This window comes from Staurois parvus, unplaced genomic scaffold (assembly GCF_062004578.1).
Source record: "Staurois parvus isolate SC_StPar_1 unplaced genomic scaffold, SC_StPar_1.0 ptg000857l, whole genome shotgun sequence".
Taxonomy (NCBI): Eukaryota; Metazoa; Chordata; class Amphibia; order Anura; family Ranidae; genus Staurois; species Staurois parvus.
In genome coordinates this window covers 507,598-528,508 of record NW_028318653.1, presented here as the reverse complement: position 1 = coordinate 528,508, position 20,911 = coordinate 507,598, and the positions used below count along the sequence as shown (strand labels likewise).

At 50.7% G+C, this 20,911-nt stretch overlaps 1 protein-coding gene across 1 annotated transcript in view; it reads left to right on the top strand.

Annotated features, from left to right (window-relative positions):
- Window positions 1-6: 6 nt before the first annotated feature.
- Window positions 7-20,911, top strand: part of TMEM8B (transmembrane protein 8B) — a 33,166-nt gene continuing 12,261 nt past the window's right edge. Inside the window, exons 1-10 of the mRNA XM_089655625.1 lie at window positions 7-92; window positions 760-967; window positions 11,562-11,695; window positions 12,373-12,644; window positions 12,725-13,077; window positions 13,773-13,869; window positions 14,382-14,505; window positions 15,433-15,575; window positions 19,719-19,897; window positions 20,136-20,282. Coding sequence (XP_089511751.1) covers window positions 11,661-11,695; window positions 12,373-12,644; window positions 12,725-13,077; window positions 13,773-13,869; window positions 14,382-14,505; window positions 15,433-15,575; window positions 19,719-19,897; window positions 20,136-20,282 — 1,350 coding nt within the window. The 5' untranslated portion in view covers window positions 7-92; window positions 760-967; window positions 11,562-11,660. The remainder of the gene's footprint in view (window positions 93-759; window positions 968-11,561; window positions 11,696-12,372; window positions 12,645-12,724; window positions 13,078-13,772; window positions 13,870-14,381; window positions 14,506-15,432; window positions 15,576-19,718; window positions 19,898-20,135; window positions 20,283-20,911) is intronic.

Sequence of the window (20,911 nt, the reverse complement as noted above, 5' to 3'; positions counted from 1 at the left end):
GAGGACACGGTTATTGCTGTGTGGAACCTCATTACCTTCAAGGAGCAGGGGGGAACCTTCGGTGACAACTGCCCTGACCGCAGTGTCACAGTGTACGTCCTCAGACTGGGCTATGGGAGGGGCTAATGGGGAATACTTCAGAAGAACTGGATATAAGGAATATACAGATAGTTATAACTGTACCCCCGCTGTGCCCATTATGAGGGGTTCCTACCATCCCTGTGCTGAGTTCCCACGTCTGTACCCCCGCTGTGCCCATTATGAGGGGTTCCCACTATCCCTGTGCTGAGTTCCCGAGTCTGTACACCTGCTGTGCCATTTATGAGGCGTTCCCGCCATCCTTGTGCTGAGTTCCCAGGTCTGTACACCTGCTGTGCCCATTATGAGGGGTTCTCATCATCCCTATGCCGAGTTCCCTGGTCTGTACACCCCTTGTTTTCATTATGAGGGGTTCCCTCCATCCCTGTGCAGAGTTCCCTGGGCTGTACATCTGCTGTGCCCATTATGAGGGGTTCCCACCATCCCTGTGCTAAATTCCCAAGTCTGTACACCTGCTGTTCCCATTATGAGGGATTCCGACCATCCCTTTGCTGAGTTCCCGGGTCTGTACATCCACTGTGCCCATTATGAGGGGTTCCCACCATCCCTGTGTGGAGTTCCTGGGTCTGTACATCCACTGTGCCCATTATGAGGTGTCTTCTTCTGTAGTAGGATTACAGCTACAAATTGTAACTCCGCCATATTCTGTTCTTTCTGCAGATACTTCAGGCCTGGCGCTCCACCTGTTATCAACCCATTAAATGCTCACTTCCCACGAGACACCGCTGTACCCGGCTCATTCACACTCACGCTCACCTGGACCCTTCCAAACAGAACCACTGGAGTGTTTAATGTCACAAGTCCTCTTCCTGGAGATTGGTTCCTAGCCGCCCACCTACCCAAAGATAATGGGAAGATCACAATTAAGGTGCGAAAACATTTCCAGACCTGAACTGAGACTAATGTGTCCTTCAAACCACCAACCTCACCCAGAGATATTATCCAAGCCTGCATTGTTCACTCTACTCTGGGACTGCTAATGTCCTCCTCACTCACATCCTCGTAACACGACTAAAGGGTTTTCCACTAGAATCCCTCTTCTACTTTGAGGACTCCATCACCTCCATCCACCGCCATCTCCTTCCATATTGTATCCAGTGTACCCGACTGTCATCACCTCCATCCACCACCATCTCCTTCCATATTGTATCCAGTGTACCCGACTGTCATCACCTCCATCCACCGCCATCTCCTTCCCTATTGTATCCAGTGTACCCGACTGTCATCACCTCCATCCACCACCATCTCCTTCCATATTGTATCCAGTGTACCCGACTGTCATCACCTCCATCCACCGCCATCTCCTTCCCTATTGTATCTAGTGTACCCGACTGTCATCACCTCCATCCACCGCCATCTCCTTCCCTATTGTATCTAGTGTACCCGACTGTCATCACCTCCATCCACCGCCATCTCCTTCCATATTGTATCCAGTGTACCCGACTGTCATCACCTCCATCCACCGCCATCTCCTTCCATATTGTATCCAGTGTACCCGACTGTCATCACCTCCATCCACCGCCATCTCCTTCCCTATTGTATCCAGTGTACCCGACTGTCATCACCTCCATCCACCGCCATCTCCTTCCATATTGTATCCAGTGTACCCGACTGTCATCACCTCCATCCACCGCCATCTCCTTCCCTATTGTATCCAGTGTACCCGACTGTCATCACCTCCATCCACCGCCATCTCCTTCCCTATTGTATCTAGTGTACCCGACTGTCATCACCTCCATCCACCGCCATCTCCTTCCCTATTGTATCTAGTGTACCCGACTGTCATCACCTCCATCCACCGCCATCTCCTTCCATATTGTATCTAGTGTACCCGACTGTCATCACCTCCATCCACCGCCATCTCCTTCCCTATTGTATCCAGTGTACCCGACTGTCATCACCTCCATCCACCACCATCTCCTTCCATATTATATCCAGTGTACCCGACTGTCATCACCTCCATCCACCGCCATCTCCTTCCCTATTGTATCCAGTGTACCCGACTGTCATCACCTCCATCCACCACCATCTCCTTCCATATTGTATCTAGTGTACCCGACTGTCATCACCTCCATCCACCGCCATCTCCTTCCATATTGTATCCAGTGTACCCGACTGTCATCACCTCCATCCACCGCCATCTCCTTCCATATTGTATCCAGTGTACCCGACTGTCATCACCTCCATCCACCACCATCTCCTTCCATATTGTATCCAGTGTACCCGACTGTCATCACCTCCATCCACCACCATCTCCTTCCATATTGTATCCAGTGTACCCCGACTGTCATCACCTCCATCCACCGCCATCTCCTTCCATATTGTATCCAGTGTACCCGACTGTCATCACCTCCATCCACCGCCATCTCCTTCCCTATTGTATCTAGTGTACCCGACTGTCATCACCTCCATCCACTGCCATCTCCTTCCATATTATATCCAGTGTACCCGACTGTCATCACCTCCATCCACCGCCATCTCCTTCCCTATTGTATCCAGTGTACCCGACTGTCATCACCTCCATCCACCACCATCTCCTTCCCTATTATATCCAGTGTACCCGACTGTCATCACCTCCATCCACCGCCATCTCCTTCCCTATTGTATCCAGTGTACCCGACTGTCATCACCTCCATCCACCGCCATCTCCTTCCCTATTGTATCTAGTGTACCCGACTGTCATCACCTCCATCCACCACCATCTCCTTCCATATTGTATGTAGTGTACCCGACTGTCATCACCTCCATCCACCGCCATCTCCTTCCATATTGTATCTAGTGTACCCGACAGTCATCACCTCCATCCACCGCCATCTCCTTCCCTATTGTATCTAGTGTACCCCGACTGTCATCACCTCCATCCACCGCCATCTCCTTCCATATTGTATCCAGTGTACCCGACTGTCATCACCTCCATCCACTGCCATCTCCTTCCCTATTGTATGTAGTGCACCCGACTGTCATCACCTCCATCCACCGCCATCTCCTTCCATATTGTATCTAGTGTACCCAACTGTCATCACCTCCATCCACCGCCATCTCCTTCCCTATTGTATCCAGTGTACCCGACTGTCATCACCTCCATCCACCGCCATCTCGTTCCCTATTGTATGTAGTGCACCCGACATTCATCACCGCCATCTCCTTCCCTATTGTATCTGGTGTACCCGACTGTCATCATCTCCATCCACCGCCATCTCCTTCCATATTGTATCCAGTGTACCCGACTGTCATCACCTCCATCCACCGCCATCTCCTTCCCTATTGTATCTAGTGTACCCAACTGTCATCACCTCTATCCACCGCCATCTCCTTCCATATTGTATCCAGTGTACCCGACTGTCATCACCTCCATCCACGGCCATCTCCTTCCCTATTGTATCCAGTGTACCCGACTGTCATCACCTCCATCCACGGCCATCTCCTTCCCTATTGTACCTAGTGTACCCGACAGTCATCACCTCCATCCACCTCCATCTCCTTCCCTATTGTATGTAGTGTACCCAACTGTCATCACCTCCATCCACCACCATCTCCTTCCATATTGTATCTAGTGTACCCCCCGACTGTCATCACCTCCATCCACCGCCATCTCCTTCCCTATTGTATGTAGTGTACCCAATTGTCATCAACTCCATCCACTGCCATCTCCTTCCCTATTGTATGTAGTGTACCCAACTGTCATCACCTCCATCCACCACCATCTCCTTCCATATTGTATCCAGTGTACCCGACTGTCATCACCTCCATCCACCGCCATCTCCTTCCCTATTGTATCTAGTGTACCCGACTGTCATCACCTCCATCCACCGCCATCTCCTTCCCTATTGTATCTAGTGTACCCGACAGTCATCACCTCCATCCACCTCCATCTCCTTCCCTATTGTATCCAGTGTACCCGACTGTCATCACATCCATCCACCACCATCTCCTTCCCTATTGTATCCAGTGTACCCAACTGTCATCACCTCCATCCACCGCCATCTCCTTCCCTATTGTATGTAGTGTACTTAACTGCCATCACCTCCATCCACCGCCATCTCCTTCCCTATTGTATGTAGTGTACTTAACTGTCATCACCTCCATCCACCGCCATCTCATTCCATATTGTATCCAGTGTATTCGACTGTCATCACCTCCGTTCACCGCCATCTCCTTCCATATTGTATCCAGTGTACTCGACTGTCATCACCTCCGTCCACCGCCATCTCCTTCCATATTGTATCTAGGGTACCCGACTGTCATCACCTCCATCCACCGCCATCTCCTTCCCTATTGTATCTAGTGTACCCGACTGTCATCACCTCCATCCACCGCCATCTCCTTCCCTATTGTATCCAGTGTACCCGACTGTCATCACCTCCATCCACCGCCATCTCCATCCCTATTGTATGTAGTGTACCCGACTGTCATCACCTCCATCCACCGCCATCTCCTTCCCTATTGTATCTAGTGTACCCGACTGTCATCACCTCCATCCACTGCCATCTCCTTCCCTATTGTATCTAGTGTACCCGACAGTCATCACCTCCATCCACCGCCATCTCCTTCCCTATTGTATCTAGTGTACCCGACTGTCATCACATCCATCCACCACCATCTCCTTCCATATTGTATCTAGAGTACCCGACTGTCATTACCTCCATAAACCGCCATCTCCTTCCCTATTGTATCCAGTGTACCCGACTGTCATCACCTCCATCCACCGCCATCTTCTTCCATATTGTATCTAGTGTACCCGACTGTCATCACCTCCATCCACCACCATCTCCTTCCATATTGTATCTAGTGTACCCCCCGACTGTCATCACCTCCATCCACCGCCATCTCCTTCCCTATTGTATGTAGTGTACCCAACTGTCATCAACTCCATCCACTGCCATCTCCTTCCCTATTGTATGTAGTGTACCCAACTGTCATCACCTCCATCCACCACCATCTCCTTCCATATTGTATCCAGTGTACCCGACTGTCATCACCTCCATCCACCGCCATCTCCTTCCCTATTGTATCTAGTGTACCCGACAGTCATCACCTCCATCCACCTCCATCTCCTTCCCTATTGTATCCAGTGTACCCGACTGTCATCACATCCATCCACCACCATCTCCTTCCCTATTGTATCCAGTGTACCCAACTGTCATCACCTCCATCCACCGCCATCTCCTTCCCTATTGTATGTAGTGTACTTAACTGCCATCACCTCCATCCACCGCCATCTCCTTCCCTATTGTATGTAGTGTACTTAACTGTCATCACCTCCATCCACCGCCATCTCATTCCATATTGTATCCAGTGTATTCGACTGTCATCACCTCCGTTCACCGCCATCTCCTTCCATATTGTATCCAGTGTACTCGACTGTCATCACCTCCGTCCACCGCCATCTCCTTCCATATTGTATCTAGGGTACCCGACTGTCATCACCTCCATCCACCGCCATCTCCTTCCCTATTGTATCTAGTGTACCCGACTGTCATCACCTCCATCCACCGCCATCTCCTTCCCTATTGTATCCAGTGTACCCGACTGTCATCACCTCCATCCACCGCCATCTCCATCCCTATTGTATGTAGTGTACCCGACTGTCATCACCTCCATCCACCGCCATCTCCTTCCCTATTGTATCTAGTGTACCCGACTGTCATCACCTCCATCCACTGCCATCTCCTTCCCTATTGTATCTAGTGTACCCGACAGTCATCACCTCCATCCACCGCCATCTCCTTCCCTATTGTATCTAGTGTACCCGACTGTCATCACATCCATCCACCACCATCTCCTTCCATATTGTATCCAGTGTACCCGACTGTCATCACCTCCATCCACTGCCATCTCCTTCCCTATTGTATGTAGTGCACCCGACTGTCATCACCTCCATCCACCGCCATCTCCTTCCATATTGTATCTAGTGTACCCAACTGTCATCACCTCCATCCACCGCCATCTCCTTCCCTATTGTATCCAGTGTACCCGACTGTCATCACCTCCATCCACCGCCATCTCCTTCCCTATTGTATCCAGTGTACCCGACTGTCATCACCTCCATCCACCGCCATCTCCTTCCCTATTGTATGTAGTGTACCCGACTGTCATCACCTCCATCCACCGCCATCTCCTTCCCTATTGTATCCAGTGTACCCGACTGTCATCACCTCCATCCACCACCATCTCCTTCCATATTGTATCCAGTGTACCCGACTGTCATCACCTCCATCCACCGCCATCTCCTTCCCTATTGTATCTAGTGTACCCGACAGTCATCACCTCCATCCACCTCCATCTCCTTCCCTATTGTATCTAGTGTACCCAACTGTCATCACCTCTATCCACCGCCATCTCCTTCCATATTGTATCCAGTGTACCCGACTGTCATCACCTCCATCCACGGCCATCTCCTTCCCTATTGTATCTAGTGTACCCGACAGTCATCACCTCCATCCACCTCCATCTCCTTCCCTATTGTATGTAGTGTACCCAACTGTCATCACCTCCATCCACCACCATCTCCTTCCATATTGTATCTAGTGTACCCCCCGACTGTCATCACCTCCATCCACCGCCATCTCCTTCCCTATTGTATGTAGTGTACCCAACTGTCATCAACTCCATCCACTGCCATCTCCTTCCCTATTGTATGTAGTGTACCCAACTGTCATCACCTCCATCCACCACCATCTCCTTCCATATTGTATCCAGTGTACCCGACTGTCATCACCTCCATCCACCGCCATCTCCTTCCCTATTGTATCTAGTGTACCCGACAGTCATCACCTCCATCCACCTCCATCTCCTTCCCTATTGTATGTAGTGTACCCGACTGTCATCACCTCCATCCACCGCCATCTCCTTCCCTATTGTATCTAGTGTACCCGACTGTCATCACCTCCATCCACTGCCATCTCCTTCCCTATTGTATCTAGTGTACCCGACTGTCATCACATCCATCCACCACCATCTCCTTCCCTATTGTATCCAGTGTACCCGACTGTCATCACCTCCATCCACCGCCATCTTCTTCCATATTGTATCTAGTGTACCCGACTGTCATCACCTCCATCCACCGCTATCTCCTTCCATATTGTATCTAGTGTACCCGACTGTCATCACCTCCATTCACCGCCATCTCCTTCCATATTGTATCCAGTGTACCCGACTGTCATCACCTCCATCCACTGCCATCTCCTTCCCTATTGTATGTAGTGCACCCGACTGTCATCACCTCCATCCACCGCCATCTCCTTCCATATTGTATCTAGTGTACCCAACTGTCATCACCTCCATCCACCGCCATCTCCTTCCCTATTGTATCCAGTGTACCCGACTGTCATCACCTCCATCCACCGCCATCTCCTTCCCTATTGTATCCAGTGTACCCGACTGTCATCACCTCCATCCACCGCCATCTCCTTCCCTATTGTATGTAGTGTACCCGACTGTCATCACCTCCATCCACCGCCATCTCCTTCCCTATTGTATCCAGTGTACCCGACTGTCATCACCTCCATCCACCACCATCTCCTTCCATATTGTATCCAGTGTACCCGACTGTCATCACCTCCATCCACCGCCATCTCCTTCCCTATTGTATCTAGTGTACCCGACAGTCATCACCTCCATCCACCTCCATCTCCTTCCCTATTGTATCTAGTGTACCCAACTGTCATCACCTCTATCCACCGCCATCTCCTTCCATATTGTATCCAGTGTACCCGACTGTCATCACCTCCATCCACGGCCATCTCCTTCCCTATTGTATCTAGTGTACCCGACAGTCATCACCTCCATCCACCTCCATCTCCTTCCCTATTGTATGTAGTGTACCCAACTGTCATCACCTCCATCCACCACCATCTCCTTCCATATTGTATCTAGTGTACCCCCCGACTGTCATCACCTCCATCCACCGCCATCTCCTTCCCTATTGTATGTAGTGTACCCAACTGTCATCAACTCCATCCACTGCCATCTCCTTCCCTATTGTATGTAGTGTACCCAACTGTCATCACCTCCATCCACCACCATCTCCTTCCATATTGTATCCAGTGTACCCGACTGTCATCACCTCCATCCACCGCCATCTCCTTCCCTATTGTATCTAGTGTACCCGACAGTCATCACCTCCATCCACCTCCATCTCCTTCCCTATTGTATCTAGTGTACCCAACTGTCATCACCTCTATCCACCGCCATCTCCTTCCATATTGTATCCAGTGTACCCGACTGTCATCACCTCCATCCACTGCCATCTCCTTCCCTATTGTATGTAGTGCACCCGACTGTCATCACCTCCATCCACCGCCATCTCCTTCCATATTGTATCTAGTGTACCCAACTGTCATCACCTCCATCCACCGCCATCTCCTTCCCTATTGTATCCAGTGTACCCGACTGTCATCACCTCCATCCACCGCCATCTCCTTCCCTATTGTATGTAGTGTACCCGACTGTCATCACCTCCATCCACCGCCATCTCCTTCCCTATTGTATCCAGTGTACCCGACTGTCATCACCTCCATCCACCGCCATCTCCTTCTCTATTGTATCCAGTGTACCCGACTGTCATCACCTCCATCCACCGCCATCTCCTTCCCTATTGTATCCAGTGTACCCGACTGTCATCACCTCCATCCACCGCCATCTCCTTCTCTATTGTATCCAGTGTACCCGACTGTCATCACCTCCATCCACTGCCATCTCCTTCCCTATTGTATGTAGTGCACCCGACATTCATCACCGCCATCTCCTTCCCTATTGTATCTGGTGTACCCGACTGTCATCATCTCCATCCACCGCCATCTCCTTCCATATTGTATCCAGTGTACCCGACTGTCATCACCTCCATCCACCGCCATCTCCTTCCATATTGTATCTAGTGTACCCGACTGTCATCACCTCCATCCACCGCCATCTCCTTCCCTATTGTATGTAGTGTACCCAACTGTCATCAACTCCATCCACTGCCATCTCCTTCCCTATTGTATGTAGTGTACCCAACTGTCATCACCTCCATCCACTGCCATCTCCTTCCCTATTGTATCCAGTGTACCCGACTGTCATCACCTCCATCCACCGCCATCTCCTTCCCTATTGTATCTAGTGTACCCGACAGTCATCACCTCCATCCACCACCATCTCCTTCCATATTGTATCCAGTGTACCCGACTGTCATCACCTCCATCCACCGCCATCTCCTTCCCTATTGTATCTAGTGTACCCGACAGTCATCACCTCCATCCACCTCCATCTCCTTCCCTATTGTATCTAGTGTACCCGACAGTCATCACCTCCATCCACCGCCATCTCCTTCCATATTGTATCCAGTGTACCCGACTGTCATCACATCCATCCACCACCATCTCCTTCCCTATTGTATCCAGTGTACCCAACTGTCATCACCTCCATCCACCGCCATCTCCTTCCCTATTGTATGTAGTGTACTTAACTGCCATCACCTCCATCCACCGCCATCTCCTTCCCAATTGTATCCAGTGTACTCGACTGTCATCACCTCCATCCACCGCCATCTCATTCCATATTGTATCCAGTGTATTCGACTGTCATCACCTCCGTTCACCGCCATCTCCTTCCATATTGTATCCAGTGTACTCGACTGTCATCACCTCCGTCCACCGCCATCTCCTTCCATATTGTATCTAGGGTACCCGACTGTCATCACCTCCATCCACCGCCATCTCCTTCCCTATTGTATCTAGTGTACCCGACTGTCATCACCTCCATCCACCGCCATCTCCTTCCCTATTGTATCCAGTGTACCCGACTGTCATCACCTCCATCCACCGCCATCTCCATCCCTATTGTATGTAGTGTACCCGACTGTCATCACCTCCATCCACCGCCATCTCCTTCCCTATTGTATCTAGTGTACCCGACTGTCATCACCTCCATCCACCACCATCTCCTTCCCTATTGTATCCAGTGTACCCGACTGTCATCACCTCCATCCACTGCCATCTCCTTCCCTATTGTATGTAGTGCACCCGACATTCATCACCGCCATCTCCTTCCCTATTGTATCTGGTGTACCCGACTGTCATCATCTCCATCCACCGCCATCTCCTTCCATATTGTATCCAGTGTACCCGACTGTCATCACCTCCATCCACCGCCATCTCCTTCCATATTGTATCTAGTGTACCCGACTGTCATCACCTCCATCCACCGCCATCTCCTTCCCTATTGTATGTAGTGTACCCAACTGTCATCAACTCCATCCACTGCCATCTCCTTCCCTATTGTATGTAGTGTACCCAACTGTCATCACCTCCATCCACTGCCATCTCCTTCCCTATTGTATCCAGTGTACCCGACTGTCATCACCTCCATCCACCGCCATCTCCTTCCCTATTGTATCTAGTGTACCCGACAGTCATCACCTCCATCCACCACCATCTCCTTCCATATTGTATCCAGTGTACCCGACTGTCATCACCTCCATCCACCGCCATCTCCTTCCCTATTGTATCTAGTGTACCCGACAGTCATCACCTCCATCCACCTCCATCTCCTTCCCTATTGTATCTAGTGTACCCAACTGTCATCACCTCTATCCACCGCCATCTCCTTCCATATTGTATCCAGTGTACCCGACTGTCATCACATCCATCCACCACCATCTCCTTCCCTATTGTATCCAGTGTACCCAACTGTCATCACCTCCATCCACCGCCATCTCCTTCCCAATTGTATCCAGTGTACCCGACTGTCATCACCTCCGTTCACCGCCATCTCCTTCCATATTGTATCCAGTGTACTCGACTGTCATCACCTCCGTTCACCGCCATCTCCTTCCATATTGTATCCAGTGTACTCGACTGTCATCACCTCCGTCCACCGCCATCTCCTTCCATATTGTATCTAGGGTACCCGACTGTCATCACCTCCATCCACCGCCATCTCCTTCCCTATTGTATCTAGTGTACCCGACTGTCATCACCTCCATCCACCGCCATCTCCTTCCCTATTGTATCCAGTGTACCCGACTGTCATCACCTCCATCCACCGCCATCTCCATCCCTATTGTATGTAGTGTACCCGACTGTCATCACCTCCATCCACCGCCATCTCCTTCCCTATTGTATCTAGTGTACCCGACTGTCATCACCTCCATCCACCACCATCTCCTTCCATATTGTATCCAGTGTACCCGACTGTCATCACCTCCATCCACCGCCATCTCCTTCCCTATTGTATCCAGTGTACCCGACTGTCATCACCTCCATCCACCGCCATCTCCTTCCATATTGTATCTAGTGTACCCGACTGTCATCACCTCGATCCACCGCCATCTCCTTCCATATTGTATCTAGTGTACCCGACTGTCATCACCTCCATCCACCGCCATCTCCTTCCCTATTGTATCCAGTGTAGCCAACTCTTATCCCATTCTGAATTCCCCATCTCTGATATCACTCCATCTAATCGTCTCTCTGTGTATGCAGGGTTTACACGATGAATGCCAGTACCTCTTCCAGCCACAGCTCATTGTACAAAGGGCAGTTGGTGTGCCAGTCCTGTATCCCGGATACGTTACGGAGCAGATGCTTCCTCCACACAATCGCTCTGCTCTCTACAAGTGAGTAGTCTCTGTTCTTGAGTCTGACGTTCTGTGGATTAGCCATTCAGTGTCCCCTAAGTACGCTGTGACAGCACAGATGGGGGAGGGGAAGGTTTTACATTGTGTGCTCTAGCAGGGGCCTGGGGGGGGCACTTTCTGGACGATCAAGACTGGACTTTTTATACAAGTTCTCTATCATCTTTGTAGGTTCTTGAAGTAGTCTAAAAATGTGGAGAGGGTGAGATCACCATAATTAGGGTGTACGTGAAGTAAACATTTTTTTTTTCATGACAGGTGGTCAAATCTGACGTGTTTTGGGATTTAGTAGTCCCTTTCATCAGGACTGGGAAATAGGATAAGATAAAATGACGATCTATTTACACATTTTCAGATGTTCTAATACCAGGACATGCCATGCGTATGTCATATACTGTATAAACCACATCTCGCTATTAAGACATCGTAAACATGTCTGTATAATTAGACCTTCATGTTATTATTTTTTGTCTAACTTCCCAGCACTGATGAAGGGGGAGTTCTAAGCCCCAAAACATGTCGGCAATCTCTTGTGCCCTTCTATCATCTGAAATAAGATTTACTGCACTTCCGTCATGTTGGAGTTCCCACTCTCTGTCCTCCACAGGATAAGAAGTACCCACACGATCCATACCTACCCCTTCTTCTTGCTCTTTCAGAGTCTTCATTCCTCAGTTCACCTCGGGATTGCGGGTCAGTCTCCTTGGTTGCCGTACTGGTGTACGCACTGCTGACAGTTGTCCTCTCCTGCTAAGATTGCGTGCCAAAGCCCCTCCTCTGCACAATTCTTCCAGCCAAGATTGTACGTCCTCCTCTGTATGTCAGCTCCTCCTGGCACTGCCACTCTGGCAGCACTGGTATTACGTGTTGGTGGAGCGGACAGGAATGGCGGGCACTGCTATCTATTTCCAGCTGACTACGCAGCTACAAGGTGAGTGCTGGGGTTGCGGAGCCTGGTGGGAGGTTTGTAAGGTGTTTACCATTAAAATGTTGGCTTTCTTCTCCTGGCAGACTGTTCTCGGCCTGGACTCTCCCGTGGGCCCATCGCTCCCAGTTCCTCCTTAAACATGCCTCAGTCTTTTGGAGCAGCAGGTGGATTGGCTTCCTTAGAAGGCCTCCCAGCCCCTGGAGTCTCTCTGTCAGCTGGGAACATGTCTTGGGGTAACGCCACCATCCTCCAGCCATCTTGTTGGCCCATACGGCCCACCCTGAGAAACGAGCTGGACACGTTCTCAGTTCATTTCTACATATTCTTCGGACCCAACGTGTCAGTTCCACCAGACCGTCCTGCCGTGTTCAGTGTCAATCTTCTACCTGTACTGGACAGTGGAGGGGTCCTCAACCTGGAAGTGCGTCTCAATGTTGTGAGTAACAATAGAGCCTGAGGGCACCAACCAGTATGGGTCATGTGATTATGATGATGGATGTACTGTATGGTTCACTAGGGTGCTAGAGTCCTTCAAGGGACAGGGACAATATGTGTGAGGTTGATGACCTTAACCTGAATCGTTCTTTGTTCATGGAGGGCAAGGCAACAGGTTAACTTTATTAGTGGCCTCTATAGCTGCCAATTGTCACCTTCCCTTTATTACTCTTCCACTCCTTTCACCAGCAGGAGAGAGGACTTAGGTTCTGTGGAAGCTTCAGTGCTGGATGCCTCATAGACAACCACCAAGCACCAGAGCTTTCATGTAGGAAGAGAGGGAGATTCATATGTTCCTCTGTATGTCACTTCACTATCTGGGTGAAGGAAGGGAGTCAGCTGGTGGGGCTGCCATTAAAGCAAACCCATTTCTTTGGACATAGTACAGCTTTATCTTGCATCATCTGAGGTAGACAGACAGAATATAGGACACAGACGATAGGTAAATGACATATCGTGTTAGAATGGGCGGGTGTGAATTAGGCAAAGGAGGTCTAATGAATAGAAGTCATGTTAAGCTGGTGGAGCTTGGTTTGGTGGGTTACCGTTGGCCACCACAGTATTGACATTGTCTTGTTTTCTCTTCCATCTATGTAATGCTCTCTACCCCCTCATGGCACGGTCTCCCCCCTGTAGTCTTCTGTCCAAGGAGAGAACGTGACAGTCTTCGGGTGTCTAAACCATGGAGTCCCACTGATCCTCGGTGACAACTCCTCCATCACCTGTCAGACAGGTCAGTGTTCCTATCATTCTCATCATCCTTTGGGGCAATGAGCCTCCTGACATAATTTTGTCTTGTGGTTCAGTCACTGGTGTCCATATCTGTACACAGCCAATATTTCTCAACGATGATGGAGGATTGGAGAGTATAACGAGTTCTCAGAGCTGAAGTCATTGAAGGTGGAGTAGAGGGGTTGGGATACAACAAGAGCTGAAATAAACATTAGAAAGCTTTCACCTAATCTGACTTGTTATGGTTGGATGGGCAGGTGCTCTCCTGTCTGTAGGACCTCAGTGTGCCATGGAGATATTATCCTTCCAGACCTGCTTGGGGGAATAATATTGAGATGGAATTTTCCTGGCCAAGCTGTTGTTTTACCTAACACCAACCATTACCTGAGGATGGCCTCCTCCTCTTTACATGGATGCTGGATCTGAGGTCTGTAGACACCTCGGTTTATAGCCGAGCTCCTCTCCTGCCCCTCTCTGCATTGCTCTGACTTCTCCTCACATTCCTCTCCACAGACTCCCTCTCTGGATTCTCTCTGTCTGTGAATAGCAGCAACTCGGTCAGCCGCCTCCGGATCCCTTACCCCCAGACTGGCACTTGGTATCTAAGTCTACGCTCTATGTGTACCTCCCAGCACGGGTAAGTCCTCCTACCCACAGCTTTAAACTTTGATCCAATTTCACATGGTATGATTGGCACACAAAACATTTTGCAGTTTCTTTCTCTGTTCCTTTTGGAAGATTGTCCATGACTATAGATACTGTATTTCCCGGGACAGGAAGTCGGGAGAATCTCCACAATGGGACACAAATATCAATACAAACCCAAAAGAGGCTCTAATCCTTCCCAACTCCATCCAAAACTATAGCTTGGACTTTAAAGGGCAGCTGTCACTTTACGCGTTTAAAACAGAGTGATAGGCTCCCTTGGGGGGGAAATTCCCTAATTTTTAATGTGGAACCCCACCACTCCTTCATTGGAGCCCTCAGTCATTTTTCTGAGGGAGGAATGGCCAGGTAAGCGGGTGAAGGGTTCTTACTGGTGGAGTCTATTAGGTTCTATGGAACTCCGGTATAAGTAATGAGATGGGGGAATAATACACGTACCAAGGAGAGAACTGCATGTGATTGATGAAGTTCTATGTCTATGAAACGACTTCTAGATGTTTAAGTGATTTTCTTTCCCCAACATCGATAGTAGCTATGAAGTTTTTGGGTCTCTTTGCAGAGGTCCAACTGAACCAGAGCTAGAACTCTCCAATCAGCAAAGCTCATGCTCCTTGATGACTGGAGGGCTCTATCTCTGCTTCAGCTAGGGTGTGTCAGACCTCTGCAGAGAGACCACTGCTTCCCCACAGAGGCCTTGCTGGCAGAAGACAAGCTTTTATGTAAAGATTCATAAATGTTCTCCATAATGATAGAGCACGTAGACAAATCAGAGACAGCCTGGGGGATGGTCACCCATTGGTCGTATACGGAGCTGATCCCAATGGGATGAATATCTGTATACTGAATATCTGCTGTATGTGGAAAGGATTGATCCCCCCACCTTGTCCGTTCCCTGCAGGTGGCGGCCATGTCACAACGTCAGTGCTGAGCTGAACCTGCGCACTTTCCTCTCGCCATGTATTAATGAGTGCGGAACATATGGACAGTGCAAACTGCTGAGGACCAACAACTACCTCTACGCCGCCTGCGAGTGCCGAGCAGGTAGGACGCAGGTCACCTTATCGGTCAGCGGGGGAGGAGCTGGTCTGGAAGTATTCAAGCAGTAGACAGTCAAGATCACCAAGGAGTATGGTGACACTAAGGGGTCTAACGGTGGGGTAGTTTCTCCCGTGTCAGTTGGTGGGGGTGGGGCTGGTCTGGAAGTATTCAAGCAGAAGACGGAGGAGGATGGCAGCACTGAGGGGGTCTTGGGGTAGGTCAGTGTCACCTCTGTCAATCAGCGGGGGCAGGGCTGGTGTGGAAGTACTCGAGCAGTAGACTGAGGGGGACACCGGGGAGAATGGTGGCACTGAGGGGTCTAGGGGTGGGGCAGTATCACCTCTGTCAGTCAGCAGGGACAGGGCTGGTGTGGAAGTATTCGGGCAGTAGACTGAGGGGGACGCTGGGGGGAAAGTTGGTTGTACTGAGGGGTCTAGGGGTGGGGCAGTGTCACCTCTGTCAGTCAGCAGGGACAGGGCTGGTGTGGAAGTATTCAGGTAGTTGACTGAGGGGGATGCTGGTGAGAATGGTGGCACTGAGGGGTCTAGGGGTGGGGCAGTGTCACCTCTGTCAGTCAGTGGGGGCAGGGCTGGTGTGGAAGTATTCAGGCAGTTGACTGAGGGGGATGCTGGTGAGAATGGTGGCACTGAGGGGTCTAGGGGTGGGGCAGTGTCACCTCTGTCAGTCAGTGGGGGCAGGGCTGGTGTGAAAGTATTCAGGCAGTAGACTGAGAGGGACGCTGGGGGGAAATTTGGTTGTACTGAGGGGTCTAGGGGTGGGGCACTGTCACCTCTGTCAGTCAGCATGGGTGGATTGGGATGGCGGTCCCTGGGTGTGGTCAGAACTAGACATGTGTGTTTTAGTTCATTTACATTTGTTTTTCAGAAATGTTATTTTCGGGGATTCAGTGTATCTGAATTTATAAATGGCCATTTTACGGAATGTAAACAAATTAAAAATATTTGAAATTAAATTAACGAATGCATTTGTTAATTTCGTATCATTTGGATTCATTGTGAAGCTGGTTGTTAGGGAGTGGGAGGCCGCCATGTCCTTAACAACAATGACTCATCTGCAGTCAGTGGGATTCCCCGACAGCAGAATGTAAACAATCAATGAAGAGTTTTTTGGGGGTTTTCGTATGCTTGTCATGATTGACATTGGATCGTTTTTTTTTTAATAAAAGACTTCTCAAACGCTGTTGTTGTTTTTTATTTTTTTGACACTTTTTTGGTGAATTAATAGAGGGTACTACATACCCCATCATCATTCACATGGGGGGAGCAGGGTCCTGTTGTTAAATGGGGCTTACAGAATCTGCTCAGTCACCCCCCAAAACCACTGGGCAAGGGTTGTGTGGAAGAAACCTTTGTCCTCATCAACAAGGGGACAAGGTGCTTTGGGGGGCACCTCAAAGCACCCTCCCCATGTTGAGGGCGTGTAGCCTGATATGGTTCATGAAGGCGGGGGGTACTAGGGTCTGTTATGAATTTTATCAGGGATCCCATGCCAAAACTAAAAAAACAATTGTTGTGGGGTCCACCCAAAATCCATACTAGACCCGAAGAGCCTGATATGGATTGGCGGGCACCCCGTGTGACGGGTGTCACTTTGGGTGGGGGGCCCATGGAACACAGCTCACTTTGGAGAGGTGGGGAGACCCCTGTCTCAGCTCCCCATATCCCTCTTATGTGTAAGTCACCCTGTGCCTGTTAGGGGTACAGGGTGATCTTTCCTAATATTGGGGTGGGGGGTTGTGGATTGTGTAATGTCATGTGGTTGCATCCCATTGTTCTATTGTGTGTCTTGCTTGGGAGCAAACTATTATGGGATGTATGTGTTTATGTGTATTGGCTTGGTTAGGGTGTCTCCAGCAGCCCTCCCTCCTGATGGGACTGTCACCTGGTGTGAAGTTTGAATACCTGTGTGTCTCTTGTTACTAAATGTAGATTGCCCCGCCCTGTGTCATTATGCAGGGAGGGGGGATTGCCCTGCCCTGTGTCATTATGCAGAGAGGGGGGATTGCCCTGCCCTGTGTCATTATGCAGAGAGGGGGGATTGTCCCGCCCTTTGTCATTATGCAGAGAGGGGGGATTGCCCCGCCCTGTGTCATTATGCAGGGAAGGGGGATTGCCCCGCCCTGTGTCATTATGCAGAGAGGGGGGATTGTCCCGCCCTGTGTCATTATGCAGAGAGGGGGGATTGTCCCGCCCTGTGTCATTATGCAGGGAGGGGGGATTGTCCCGCCCTGTGTCATTATGCAGAGAGGGGGGATTGTCCCGCCCTGTGTCATTATGCAGAGAGGGGGGATTGCCCCGCCCTGTGTCATTATGCAGGGAGGGGGGATTGCCCCGCCCTGTGTCATTATGCAGGGGGGGGGATGTCATTATGCAGGGAGGGATGGGACTGTCAGCTGGTGTGAAGTTTGAATACCTGTGTGTCTCTTGTTACTAAATGTAGATTGCCCCGCCCTGTGTTATTATGCAGGGAGGGGGGATTGTCTCGTCCTGTGTCATTATGCAGAGAGGGGGGATTGTCCCGCCCTGTGTCATTATGCAGGGAGGGGGGATTGCCCCGCCCTGTGTCATTATGCAGGGAGGGGGGATTGTCCCGCCATGTCATTATGCAGGGAGGGGGGATTGCCCCGCCCTGTGTCATTATGCAGAGAGGGGGGATTGCCCCGCCCTGTGTCATTATGCAGGGAGGGGGGATTGTCCCACCCTGTGTCATTATGCAGGGAGGGGGGATTGCCCCGCCCTGTGTCATTATGCAGGGAGGGGGGATTGTCCCGCCCTGTGTCATTATGCAGAGAGGGGGGATTGCCCCGCCCTGTGTCATTATGCAGGGAGGGGGGATTGCCCCGCCCTGTGTCATTATGCAGGGAGGGGGGATTGCCCCGCCCTGTGTCATTATGCAGGGAGGGGGGATTGCCCCGCCCTGTGTCATTATGCAGGGGGGGGGGTGTCATTATGCAGGGAGGGATGGGACTGTCAGCTGGTGTGAAGTTTGAATACCTGTGTGTCTCTTGTTACTAAATGTAGATTGCCCCGCCCTGTGTTATTATGCAGGGAGGGGGGATTGTCTCGTCCTGTGTCATTATGCAGAGAGGGGGGATTGTCCCGCCCTGTGTCATTATGCAGGGAGGGGGGATTGCCCCGCCCTGTGTCATTATGCAGGGAGGGGGGATTGTCCCGCCATGTCATTATGCAGGGAGGGGGGATTGCCCCGCCCTGTGTCATTATGCAGAGAGGGGGGATTGCCCCGCCCTGTGTCATTATGCAGGGAGGGGGGATTGTCCCACCCTGTGTCATTATGCAGGGAGGGGGGATTGTCCCGCCCTGTGTCATTATGCAGAGAGGGGGGATTGCCCCGCCCTGTGTCATTATGCAGGGAGGGGGGATTGCCCCGCCCTGTGTCATTATGCAGGGAGGGGGGATTGCCCCGCCCTGTGTCATTATGCAGGAGGGGGGATTGTCCCGCCCTGTGTCATTATGCAGGGAGGGGGGATTGTCCCGCCCTGTGTCATTATGCAGGGAGGGGGGATTGCCCCGCCCTGTGTCATTATGCAGGGAGGGGGGATTGTCCCGCCCTGTGTCATTATGCAGGAGGGGGGATTGTCCCCTGAGTGTATATATCTTGTATCTGTGTTCATATAAAGTAGTCTACCTCCTGGTTTACTCCAAGACTGGTGTTGTCTGGATCTTGGGGTAGCAATAGCCAGACTCACTGGTCTCGTGTTCGAGAGCCAGAGAAGCAGCTTCTTGACGGAGATACCCAATTGCAGGAGACCGGGGTCCGTTACACCCCACAATGTTTTTTTTTTTTACATTTTTTAATGCCGCCATTTTTTGTTTACATTCTGCTGTCAGAGGAACCCACTGATGAGGCATGGTTGTTAAGGACTCGGCGGTTGCCCGCTCCTTAACAACCGCTATTCCTTGAATGAAATGAAACGAATGCTGAAGGTACAAAACAAATTCCGAAAATGAATCCGATGCATCCAAACAAAATTCTTACATTAATGAATGCATCCGAAAGGAAATGAAATCTTGCGTGTTGCACATGTGTGGTCATAGCACTGTACATGATGGGATGGTGGTCCCGGGTAGATCCATGTCTGATCTCTCCATGCGGTCTCTCTCTCAGGGTGGAGCGGATGGGGATGTACGGATAACAGCCAAGCCTTCACATACGGCTTCCAGCTCCTTTCCACCCTCCTCCTGTGCCTCAGTAACCTGATGTTCCTTCCACCCGTCCTCATCGCCTTCCGGGGTCACTACCTCCTAGAAGCCTCCGTCTACATCTTCACCATGTTCTTCTCCACGGTGAGTGTGGGTCGCCCCGATCTATAGATCTGCAGATTTCTCTATATATAAATCTCGTTACAATCTAGATAAAAATGTATCTAAGCAGAGATGAATCACATCATTATAAATCAGAACTGGATTCCGGGATCTACATCCAGAGCCATCCCAATAATCACATCTGGCCGGTCCTGATTATTCTCCTGCATGGCGTGTTCCGTGTAGATGTGTGTCACACCATGTGATCTCTCCCCCCCAGTTCTATCACGCCTGTGACCAGCCTGGAATTGTGGTCTTCTGTATCATGGAGTATGACGTGCTGCAGTTCTGCGATTTCCTCGGCTCTCTCATGTCTGTGTGGGTGACGGTGATCAGTATGGCCAGACTGCAACCAATCATCAAACAGGTAAGAGGAATTCTGAAAGGGAGCGCCTCTCCTCCTGTAATATGTCTGTGTACCTGCAGGGGGAGCACTACACCTCTCCTTCCTGTAATGTGTCTGTGTACCTGCAGGGGGAGCACTGCACCTCTCCTCCTGTAATATGTCTGTGTACCTGCAGGGGGAGCACTGCACCTCTCCTTCCTGTAATGTGTCTGTGTACCTGCAGGGGGCTCACTGCACCTCTCCTCCTGTAATATGTCTGTGTACCTGCAGGGGGAGCACTGCACCTCTCCTCCTGTAATATGTCTGTGTGCCTGCAGGGGGAGCACTACACCTCTCCTCCTGTAATATGTCTCTGTACCTGCAGGGGGAGCACTGCGCCTCTCCTCCTGTAATATGTCTGTGTACCTGCAGGGGGAGCACTGCACCTCTCCTCCTGTAATATGTCTGTGTACCTGCAGGGGGAGCACTGCACCTCTCCTCCTGTAATATGTCTGTGTACCTGCAGGGGGTACATGTCTGTAATATGTCTGTGTACACTGCACCTCTCCTCCTGTAATATGTCTGTGTACCTGCAGGGGGAGCACTGCACCTCTCCTTCCTGTAATATGTCTGTGTACCTGCAGGGGGAGCACTGCACCTCCTTCCTGTAA